This window comes from Trichosurus vulpecula, chromosome 1 (genome assembly GCF_011100635.1).
Source record: "Trichosurus vulpecula isolate mTriVul1 chromosome 1, mTriVul1.pri, whole genome shotgun sequence".
In the NCBI taxonomy this organism is placed as follows: Eukaryota; Metazoa; Chordata; class Mammalia; order Diprotodontia; family Phalangeridae; genus Trichosurus; species Trichosurus vulpecula.
In genome coordinates this window covers 94,343,481-94,355,674 of record NC_050573.1, presented here as the reverse complement: position 1 = coordinate 94,355,674, position 12,194 = coordinate 94,343,481, and the positions used below count along the sequence as shown (strand labels likewise).

The window sequence follows — 12,194 nt, the reverse complement described above, 5'->3', positions numbered from 1 at the left end:
CAGTAAAACCTTAGTCTTAGTCCATCTTTCCCTTCTAGGTCCTGATTAGTGTGAATAATGAATTCCATGAAGTAATTGAATGCATTTGAATTTGCACTATTAGAAGTTATAATGATTAAAAAGTATGGTAACTGGTTCCAAACCAATGGAAATATGCAATTTGAATTCCAATAATGCTACCACCTAATAGATTCATTATGTACCCTTTTGGTCATAGCTGTTCAGTCATTTCAGATGTGTCTGACTAAATGTGACCCCATTTGGGGTTTTCTTGGCAAAGATACTGTAGTGGCTTGCCATTTCCTTCTCCAGTTCATTTTACAGATGAGGAAACTGAGGCAAAGAGGGTTAAGTGACTTGCCCAGGGTCACACAGCCAGGAAGTATCTGAGGCCAGACTTGGACTCACAAAGATGAATGTTCCTGATTACAGGCTTGGTCCTTTATACACTGTACCACCTAGCTGCCATTATGCACACTAATCATGACCTAGATGACCTCCATGCTCTCTTCTAGTTGTATAATAATATAGCAATTTGTTTTCATGTCTCATGCTATTTCTAATTAAAAATGTTCTTTTATGTTTCTTATATGTCTTACCAGGGTATAAGCTCTTTGAATTCAGAAGACATGACTGACTTACCTTTATATCCCTCCCTACCATATAGCACCAAGCTCTGCACATTGTGGGTACCTTATAAAATGTTTTAAACAAAATTTGGCAGAGCCACAAATAGGTAAGTGAACGATTTTATTCCCAAACACCATTTCCTTCAATTATGTCATCTACAAAAGGATATTTTAAGTAATTACTGTGAAAGTCATTTGGAAAAATGTATGTATTTGAAAAAAAAAAGGTATTTGGAGGCCTTAGCTTCTTGATCTGTAGAATGAGTTGGATTAGATGATCCCTGAGGCTCCTTTCATCTTGGACACAAAGATCCTATGATTCCAGTCCTGGCTTGGCCGCAGGCACATTGTTCTACCTTTCTAGATCCTAGTTTCTTCCTAAAACTGGTACACTGGATAGAGTGCTGGTCCCATAATTAGGAAGACCAGAGTTCAAAATCAGCCTCAGACACTTGCTACCTGATACCTGGCTTACAGTATTTCTGTCCTCTCCAACTTCTGCCCTTATGCTAAGGAATTTCAACCTATATATTGATTGTCCCTTAAACACCCTAACTACTCATTTAGCTCTTCAGTCTACTCACTTCCCATAAGCTACCCTTCCATCCCAACTCAGACTAATACAAAAATTGCCATGCCCTTGATCTTGCCATCATCCACAAATGTAGCACCCATCTCTATGTTTGAGAATTCTGAAGTCCCCCTATCCAACCATAACCATTTGGCTTGTCAACTTTTCCTCTACTTTCCTTGACAAAACCCTGCTATTTGTCCACACCATGATCTCCAATCCCTTTATCTCTCAATTCTTTCCTATGCCACCTCCCCTATGCTAACTAATCTCTCCTCTTCTCCCCATCTTGACCTCTTGGTGAACCAATTCAACTCTACACTGTCCTCCTCTCTTGAATGTATAGCCCCCTTATCATACTGAGTATAACACTCAGCTAGATTACACCCATCTAAGCCGCAGCCTTGGATCCCTGCCATCATTCACAACTATTTACTTACCCAATGCTAGTGGACAAAGTGGTAAAGCACAAAAAGCACTAGGCCATGGGCCATGAGACCTAGATTCCAGGCCTAGGTCTATCACTAACTAGATTTACCAAGATCATGGTTTGATCTTGAATAAGGAAGGAAACATGCATTTATTAAGCACCTACTATCAGACAAGCACTGTGGTAAGAGCTTTACAATTATAATCTCTTTTGATCCTTATAATAACTCTGGGAGAGCAGTATTATTATTATCCCCATTTTATAGATGTGGACATTGAGGCAGAGGGAGGTTAAGTGACTTGCCCAGGGTCACAAAGCTTGCTAGTTTATTTATTTTGTTAAATACTTCTTAATTACATTTTAATCTGGTTTGGGTCACACTCAGGAGTTTTGCTAGTTTCATGCAGTCCTCAGGCCATAAGTTTGACATCTTTCATCTAGCAAAATTATTTAAAATTTTAGGCCATATTTGAATTCTTAGGCCAGATTTGAATTCAGATCTTATCCACCAAACCACCTAGCTGTCTAGGCATTTAACATTTCTCATCCTCAGTTTCCTCCACTTTAAAATGGGTGGAAAAGGCATAGGGTTGGATTAATGATTTCAAAAGTATCTTCCAACTCTCAACTTTTATGAGTCTCTTTTATGTTTGTTTAATTTGCTTTCAATAGTCTCATAGGGAGAGTGTGGAATAGGGCAGTGTGGCAAATATGACCTATTTAGAGAATCATGGAATATCAGGGATCAAATGGACCTCTAGTCTAAGCTATTCCTGAACAGAAATCTGCTCCACAAAATTCCCCATAACCAAGCATACTATTTCTACTTAAAAACTCCAGGGATGCATATTGCCAAATAATTCAGTCACTTACTGGCTCTCCAGGGGGGCCTGGCTTTCCATCTTTACCTTCCTTCCCTTCTTCACCCTGGAGTTGAAACAAAGAGGTTAGCATCTCAAAGAAAAAGAAAAAGGGGACACATGACATAATAGAGAGTTAAACTTGAAAAGAGGTTCAAATAATATCTCAGACATTTGCAAGCCGAAGATGAATCCTAACCTTAGGTGAATCAAAATGCTTCTCTGAACCTCAGTTTCCCCCCCCCTGTAATGGGGATAATAATAGCACCTAATTTGCAGGGTTGTTTTGAGAATCAAATGAGACAATGCATGTAAAGTGTTCCTTAAACCTTAATACTCCACATGTTATTATTAATTAATACTCTGAGCTACTATGAAAAAATAAAAGAAAAAGGGAGAAGGGGAAAGGGAGATGTAGAATGGGGAATTTTTTTTCACATAAAAGAGGCATGCAAGGAAGAACTTTTATGATGGAGGGGGAAATAGGGGGTTGGTGCACAATGCTCAAACCTCATTCTCATTGGAATTGGTTCAAAAAGGGAAGAATATATATGTGTAGATAGATAGATAGATATAGATATACTTAGTTCTGTGCAGAAATATATCTTATCCCATAGGGAGATAGGAGAAGGGGATAAGAGGTATGGGGCGGGGAGGGAAATAAAGGGGAGGACAAATTGGGGGAGGCAGAGGTCTAAAGCAAGACAGACTTTTGAGGAGGGACAGGATAAAAAGAGAAAGAAAGATAAACCAAAGAAAATGGGATGGAGGGAAATGTACAGTTAAGTGATCATAACTGTAAAGGTGAATGGATGAGCTAACCAACACAATGGAAGGAGAAAGCAGAATGAGTTGGAAAGCAAAATATGACAATTATGTTGCATGCAAGAGACACACTTGGGACATAAAGACACACACAGAGTTGAAATGAAGGGCTGGAGCTGAGTCTGTTATGCTTCAGCTGAAGTGAAGAGGGCTGGGGTGCCCATCATGATGTCAGACAAAGCAAAAGCAAAAATAGACCTAATGGAAAGAGATAATCAGGGCAATTACATATTGCTAAAAGATACCACAGATAATGAAATTATACCAATTTTTTATACAAGTTTCCCTGATAAAGGTCTCATTTCTCAAACGTATAGGTAACTGAGTCAAATTTGGGGGCAGCTCGATGTTGCAATGGATAGAGCACTGGACTTGGAATCAGGAAGACTCATCTTCGTGAGTTCAAATCCGGCCTCAGACACTTACTAGCTGTGTGACCATGGGCAGGTCACTTAACCCTGTTTGCCTCAGTTTCTTCATCTGTAAAATGAGCTGGAGAAGGAAATGGAAAACCACTCCAGTATCTTTGTAAGGAAAACCCCAAATGGGGATTCCCAAATGTGGAAACAGGTTCATGATGAGTCAGATATGACTGAAATGACTGAACCACAATGGAATAAAATTTATAAATAATAAATAAAATCCATTCCTCCATTGAAAAGTGATCAAAGGATATAAACAGGCAGTTTTCAGAGGAAGAAATCAAAGCTATCTATAGTCATGTGAAAATACGCCCTAAATCACTACTGATTACAGAAAGGCAAATTAAAATAATTCTGTGGTACTACTTCGCACTTATCAGAAATGACAAATGCCGGAGGGCATAAGGGAAATAGGTACATTAATAAATTGTTGGTGGAGTAGTGAACTGATCCAACCATTCTAGAGAACAAGCTGGAACTATGCCCAAAGGGTTATAAAACTGCACATAACCTTTGACCCAGAAATACCATTACTAGGTATGTACCCCAAAGAGACCAAAGAAAAAGGAAAAGGACTTAAATGTACACAAATACTTATAGCAGCTCTTACTGTGGTGGCAAAGTATTGGAAATTGAGGGACTGCTCATCAACTGTTTAATAGGTTAATAAGTTATGACATAGGATTGGGACGGAGTATTATTGTGCTATAAGAAATGACAAGGGGGATGCTTTCAGAAAAAAACAAAACAAAACAAAACACAGCAAGAGCTGTATATCAACTGATGTGATACAAAGTCAAGTGAGAAAAAGTGGGATTTCATTGTGCACAGTAACAGCAATGTTGTAATAATGATCAACTGTGAGAGACTTGGCTACTCTGATCAACATAGTGATCCAACATAATTCTAAAGGACTTATAATAAAAAAATTTCTATCCACCCCCAGAGAGAGAACTGATGAACTCTGAATGCAAACTTAAATGTAATTTTCTTTATTTCTTTTGCTCCTTTTTTGGCGATATGGCCAATATGCAAATATACTTTGCATGATTTCACATGTATAATTAATATCATGTTGTTTGCCTTCTCACTGGGTGGGGGAGGAGTGGGAGGGAGGGAGAGAATCTGGAACTCAAATTTAAAAATAAATAATGCTAAAAATAAATTCAAACAAATTTTTAAAAAAGAAAAAAGACAATGAGGGGGAGGTTGAAAAGATACTTCTTTCCTTTCTACCCCTGCCCCCAATCCTCACCCAGATCCATGTACCTGGTTCTCTTTATTTATGCAATACTAGAATTTTAGCTGTGATTCCATGATTTCCCTGACATCCGACTAATGTTCACAAGGATGGGGGTACAGTCTGACTTCATTTCTGATTCAGTTGGGATGGAACATGATATGGCTACATCATGACTATAAATCAAAGCTTAGGGAAAGTTAAGAGACACAGGAAATGAATTAAAAAGATTCCTGATTAGGATCAATCTTCAGCTTTCAATTATAATAATTGGTTTAATATGAGGTTTACTTTTGTTTTTAAGTAGCAGCCATCACCATCCACTAAGAGCTAGTAAGCTTGGATTTTGCAGGTATGTTTAAAAACAATAATGCCTTAGGCATTATAATAACAGTGGTATATAATAATATTATACTTTTAAGGGGTACAAAGTATTTTAATACATATTATTAAATTGTTTCTCACAATATGGGAAAGGGTATACAGGTCGTTCAGGTATTATTATTATCTCTATTATTCAGACTTGGGGTGACTTATCCAAGGTCACGAAGTGAGCAAGTGGTCAAGCCCAGACTCAGATCAGATCAGGTCTTCTGAATCCAAAATCAGTGTCCCTTGGTACATCATCCCGATATCTTCAAGGCCTAGGCTCAGGCAATATTTTCAAGGAATGAAAGTGTTCAGCAAAGACAAGAACTAACATTATCCTTTATAACACAATGACCAATAGAAAACTAATTGATATATAGATAGCACTTATATAGTGCATTAAGTTGTGCAAATGAGTTGGGCGAACTCATTTGACCCTCACCATAAACCCATGATGTAGGTGCTAATTATTACCCACATTTTACAGACGAAGAAACTGAGACCCAGAAAGGCTATGTGACTTGCCCTGGGTCACAGAGCTAGTAAGCTTCTGAGGCAAGATTTGAAATAGTCTTCCGGACTCCATCCTCTCTGCCACCTAGCTTCTCCTAATTAATGCCAATTAATAATTGCTCTTTGAATTGGACTTAAAGATGTGAAAAATGCTTTGTTAAAGTAATTTAACATGATTCTCCTTAAGATAGCATTTTGAGATGGTTACTATATTTATTACTATCCCCACATTTTAAAAGTTGAGGAAACTGAAGCATAAGGAGGTTAATTGACTTGCCTGTGGTTATACAACTAGAAGACCCAGAGGCAGATGACTGAGGAATTTTCTAATAGCTGTTTCTTCCTTCCTGGCCCACCTTCTGTGTTTGGGGTCACACACTGGCATGTACTCCCCTTCTTCCTCTGCCTTATAGAATCCCTCTCCGCATTCTTTAAGATGCAGAACCTTCCTTGACCCACTCCATTGTTACAATTGTTCATTATCTTTTTTAAATTAATTAATTTATTTTAGTTTCCAACATTCACTTCTATAACATTTGGAATTCCAAATTTTCTCCCCATCTCTCCCCTCCCCCACACCAAGATGACATGTAATTTGATATAGGCTCTACATATACATTCATATTAAACCTATTTACACATTAGTCATGTTATAAAGAATTAGAATCGATGGGAGAAACCATGAGAAAGAATAAACAAACAAAAACAGAGCAAATAATATGCTTCAATCTGCATTCAGACTCTATAGTTCTTTTTATGGATGTGGACAGCATTTTCCATCATGAGTCCTTTGGAGCTGTCTTGGATCCTTGCATTGCTAAAAAGAGATAAATCTAACAAAGTTAGTCATCGTACATTGTGGCTGTTACTGTGCACAATGTTTTCCTGGTTCTGCTTACTTCACTCAGCATCAGTTCGTATAAGTCTTTCCAGGTTTTTCTGAAGTCTGCCTGCTCATCATTTCTTATGGAATAAGAATATTCCATTACATTCATATACTACAACTTGCTCAGCCATTCCCCAACTAATGGGCATACCTTCAATTTCCAATTCTTTGCCACTAAATCTTACATTTAAATACCTTGTATTCATTCTCTTTCTTTCTTATTCTATATAGGCTAATATGCATAGTTCCTGTTACCCTATTAGAAAGTCAGCTCCCTGAAAGCAAGGATTGTTACACCCTGACTTTGTATTTTCAGGACCTAGCACAGTGTTGGGGGCATAAGTGGAATATCAGTACAGTTTGTTGGTTGATTCATTGACTTTAGCCCAACTCAAATCTTTGGATATTTTACACAATTCAGGAGAATAGATCCACACATGTGGCATCTTGTTTTAAGTTTACGACAGACACCTACTCACAGGACCGCGGAAGGAAGCTTGGTGGCCACAATGGATGGAGCACTAGACCACAGGACCTAGAGGGATTCTGTTGTAAAACATATGTTGGCTTATGGATTGGGGAAAAGGGTCTGCAGCGTGAAAAGGATATCTGACACTTAAGTCATCTGTTCTTAATCTGATTCATTTAAATAACCCCCCTTTCACATATTAGACTTGGATAATGTAAGTTAGTGATTTTCTCTGAATTATTTTTCTTGTTTAATTTTTATTCTTTGTGATAATGAAAGCTCTCTGGGCTGAGGTAAGGATAAGGGAAGGATTTTCTGGGAAAATAGGAGATTTGAAAACAAAAGATAGTAATAAAAACATTTAAAAAATTAACTCCCTTAGTGCTGGCAGAGTGAAATTCCTCATGGAAATTCACATTAGTTTGCCAACAAGACTTCTGTCAGATAGTTTTAATGTATCTCTGCAGATATCTGGGAACTGAGTGCCCCCCAGCACACTGGTAAACACAGTATGTCTTTAGCAAAACTATTATTGATTTTTTTCAATTAAAAGTCTGCTTTCCAAAACATTTCCTGAATGCACGAGGGCAAAAAGAGAGGGGCTAGAAGAATGATAAGTCAAGGGGAGCATGAACAATGGTGCAATTGACAAAAACATTTCTCCAGCAGGGGTGAGCACAGATTTCCCATCAAAGCCAGCATGAAGCACTTAGAGAAACAGTCACATTGCAATCTACGGATGCCTTTGAGCCCAGGACCTCACATAGAGGCTATCAACTGAGTGGGTTATGAGGAAGGCGGAATTTTGTTGTGTTCAATAAGGTTCTCATAGATTTGCACCTATGGATCTACGTTTATCATATAATATGGTCATCCATTCATCAAACATTTATTTAGTGGGCAAAATATTGTGTTAGGTACCGGATCAGTTATAAATATGAATAAAACAAGGTCCTTAGTCTTAAGAAACTTAAAATTGAGCAGATAAGAGAATTTCAAGTTTAAGCTAAAGGATAGAAGTTTTCTTTTTCCTTCTTTGGGAGAGAGATACTATTAAGAAAGTCACAAGGAGAATCTACGAAAGTGTGCATGAATATGCAAAAGCTATGATTTAATCTGCTTATAAAACTTCAATATTTTTAATCTCTCTTTATCTACTACCTCCTTCCATGAGATCTACGGACATGCTTTGATTTCTTCTATCCTTGGAGAACTTTCACTTGATCTTGCAGTCCACTAGAAACAGGGCTGTGCTGGAGTCAGTTCTAACCAACTTGTAGAATCAGATGGTTAAATTTTCAGTGTGAACACTTCTACCTTAGAAATTATCAAATGATACAACTCAGAGCTTGATTTATTGTTATGTTGATTGTCCAGATTTAAGAAAGTGTTAATGATACAGATGGAACTTAATGCTATTTGGAGAATCTGTTATTAAATATTTACCAGCCCATCACTGACTCAAACTCATCTTAGTTTGCTCCTCCCTTCCAAAGCCAACAACAGTCTAGAAAAAAACATCTTCTATACCTATTGCCTTTGCTTCCTCATCTTCCACCCACTTATCAACTTCTTGAAAACAGATTTTCTGATGAGCCAACACTTTTTTTTCTTCCAGGTCAAACTGAAATTGTCTTTGTCACTCTCAACCTCTCTGTAGCATTTGACACTGTTGACTGTTCCCTCCTTCTTGATACACTGTCGCATGGTTTTCATAAAACTTTCCTCTACTTATTCTCCTCCTACCTGTTTAACTGAATCTTCTAAGTCTTCTTGCATGGACTATCATGCATACCACATAATAATTATTACTACTACTATGTAGGGCTTTGTGAGTAATGAATATTCTCTCCTACAACAAGCCTGGGAGATAAGTACTAGTGTTATCTCAATTTTACAGACGAGGAAACTGAGGCAAACAGAAATTAAGTGACTTGCCCAGGGTCTCATAACTAGTAGGTGTCTGAGAGTTATTTTGAACTCATCTTCTTGACTCTAGGCTTGGTGCTCTATCCACTGAACCGCCTTGATGATATCCTATCTGAATACATGGATAAACCCAGTGTTCTCTTGTAGTCACTTCTCTCCCCTCCTCTCCCTTCCTCTCCTCTCACTTTCCTTTCTTTCTTTTCCCCACTTTCTTTTCTTTTTTTTTAAATTTATGGAATAAAACAAGCATTTCGGTAACATAGTATAATAAAAAGATAATTGCCCATTAAACTGACAATTTATATGGACAAGTTGTTATTCCTTTTAAAAATATAATAAAGTTATCATGTAAATTTCTTTTTTCCCCTTCCCCTCCCTAAGAAGTGGCTATCATTAGACACAAATAATTATTTTTACGTAAAATTGTTCTACACATACTTCTATTTATCAGTTCTTTCTCTGGATGTGGATAGTGTCTTTCTTCATATGTCATCTATAGTTAATTTGGGTATTTATAATAGTCAAAATGACCTATCCACTCAAAGTCATTCTTAAAACAATATTGCTATTACTGTATACAATGTTCTCTTGGTTCTGCTCATTTCGCTCATTACTTCATGCAAGTCTTTCCACTTTTTTCTAAGATCATTCAGCTCATCGTTTCTTATAGCACAATAGTATTCCATCACAATCATATATCATAACTTGTTCCGCCATTCCCTAACTGATGGGCATCTCTGAAATTTCCAGTTCTTTGCTACTACAAAGACAGCTGCTATAAACACTTTAGAATATGTAGGTTTTTTTCCTTATTCCATAATCATACTTGGAAATAAACCTAGTAGTGGGGTAAAAGGGTATAGGCAATTTCATAACTCTTTAGGCATAATTCCAGATTACTTTCCAAAATGGTTGTCTGTTCACAATTCCACCAACAATGAATTAGTGTCCCAATTTTTCCAAATCCCTTCCAACATTTGTTGCTTTCCTCTTCAATAATTTTAGGCAATCTGATACGTGTACCATTATATTCATGTACCACAATCTTCTTTTTTTCTTTCTTCCTTCTTCTTCTTCTTCCTTCTCTTCCCTCTCCCTCTCCTCTTCCTTTTCCTTCTCCCTCTTTCTCTTCCTCCTCTTCCTTTCTCTTTTTCCTCCTTCCTCCTCTGCCTCCTTCTACTCCTCCTCCTTCTCCTCTTTCTCTCATTTGTAATGATGCTATGGGAGTGAATAAAACACCATTCTCTGACTCCAAAATCTCACTGCTAGGCATATAATTCAAGGAAATTAAAGACGTAAAAAATGTTTCATATTTTTTGTAGTAGCAAAGAACTCGAAAAACGTAGATGCTTAAAGACTGGAATCACTAAACAAAGGATGGTGCATGAATGCAATGGTACATGACTGTGCTGTAAGAAACAATGAACACATGATAAACACAGAGAGACGTGGGCAGACATATGAACTGATACAAAGGGAAGTAAGAAGAACCAGGAAAATATATGCACAATGATTAGAGCAGTTTAATAGGAAGAACAACAGCAACAAATTATAATTCAAGTTTGCATTTTAATGACCAAGCTTGGTCCCAAAGAAGAGATATGAGCATGTACCTCTCTCTTCTCTGGAGAGGTAGGAGACTGTGGATATGGAACAAATGTCTATACTTAAGATTTAACTGATGTAATGGTTAGCTTGATTGAATTGCTTTTCCCCCTCTCTTAAAAAAATATTTCATTTAAGGGATGGCTGTCTGGGTGACTCAGGGTGAGGGATTTCTTGGAAAATAAATTTCTTGGAAGATGAAACAGAAAAAAGATACAGACACCAAATTTTTAAAATATCCTTAAATCTTTGTACGTTAATGTCAGTTTTAATATCTAAAATCAAAGAGCCAACATGAAAATGTACCCTTCACATATACATCCTCAACTGCTTTCAGACTAAAATCTTCTCTCCTTGGTCTAGTATTGAAGGCCCACCAGCATTTTGCCTCCTTTCTAGCCTTCTCTCCATAGTATATTAGGTCTGGAAGGGAGCTTAGAAATTATCTAGTAAAATTCTCTTATTTAATAGATGAGCTGACTAAGGCTAAGAAAGGGTAAGTGATTTGTCCAGGGTGACACAGATTATTAAGGGCAGAGCTACTAATCAGAAATAATTCTATCATCTATCCTGGTCTCTCACTGTCTGCCCCTCCCCACTTGACATACAATGCACATTCCACTCTTACACATTTCTCTTACCCAGACATCTCTTCATCTCTTTCTACTCTTTTCCATTGATCCAAATCTCATTCATAGACAAAGGAAAGAAATCCCTCCCCACTATGAGGCTTTCTAAACCCATACGGATTTCTCCTGTCCCTGATACCATGCTGCTTATAGAGTATATTACCTATTTGGTCTTTATATACTACCCACAGACATTTTTTCAATTGTTAATCATTTCTTTGAATATTAATCTTCACATGTTTAAATCCTCTCTTTACAGATGTCATATAAGCAGCGTGAGGGCAGGGACTATATTTTTATTCTGTGTATACTTCACAGATCTAAGCACTATGTGTCACTGTCAATTTAATAAGCATCTATTGTGTACCTGTTATGTGTTGAGTCCTCTGTTCAGTGCTGGGGATATGAAGCTGAAAAATAACCCTGTTTCTGCTCTCATGGAGTTTAGCATGTAACTGAAGAGGACTAGACACATACAAAAATAAATATGATAGCAAGGGGGAAAGAATAAAATGTGCTCAAAATATTTTCCCTTTGTCAATAAATCATTACCAAGCACCCACTAGGAGCAATGAACTATATCTAGAACGATGCAGCATGATGGACATTCAAACATGGATAGAACAAGGACTCTCGCCCTCAAAGAATTTTTGTCTAGTAGAGGAGATAAAGAATGCGTGCAATTTACATAGCACAATGTGTGTTCCAAGGCACAAAGTGAAAGTACTATTAAGGGAACACAGAGTACTATCGATGTTTACTCAGTGGAGAATGAGATTGCTTTTACCTGAAAAGACCAAGACAGGCTTCTTGCAAA

At 37.3% G+C, this 12,194-nt stretch overlaps 1 protein-coding gene across 1 annotated transcript in view; it reads right to left on the bottom strand.

The window, feature by feature from the left end:
* The window catches only part of COL22A1 (collagen type XXII alpha 1 chain), a 570,107-nt gene that overhangs the window by 40,682 nt on the left and 517,231 nt on the right, over positions 1–12,194 (bottom strand). The window contains exon 50 of the mRNA XM_036741444.1: positions 2,504–2,557. Within this exon, the coding sequence (XP_036597339.1) occupies positions 2,504–2,557 (54 nt within the window). The remainder of the gene's footprint in view (positions 1–2,503; positions 2,558–12,194) is intronic.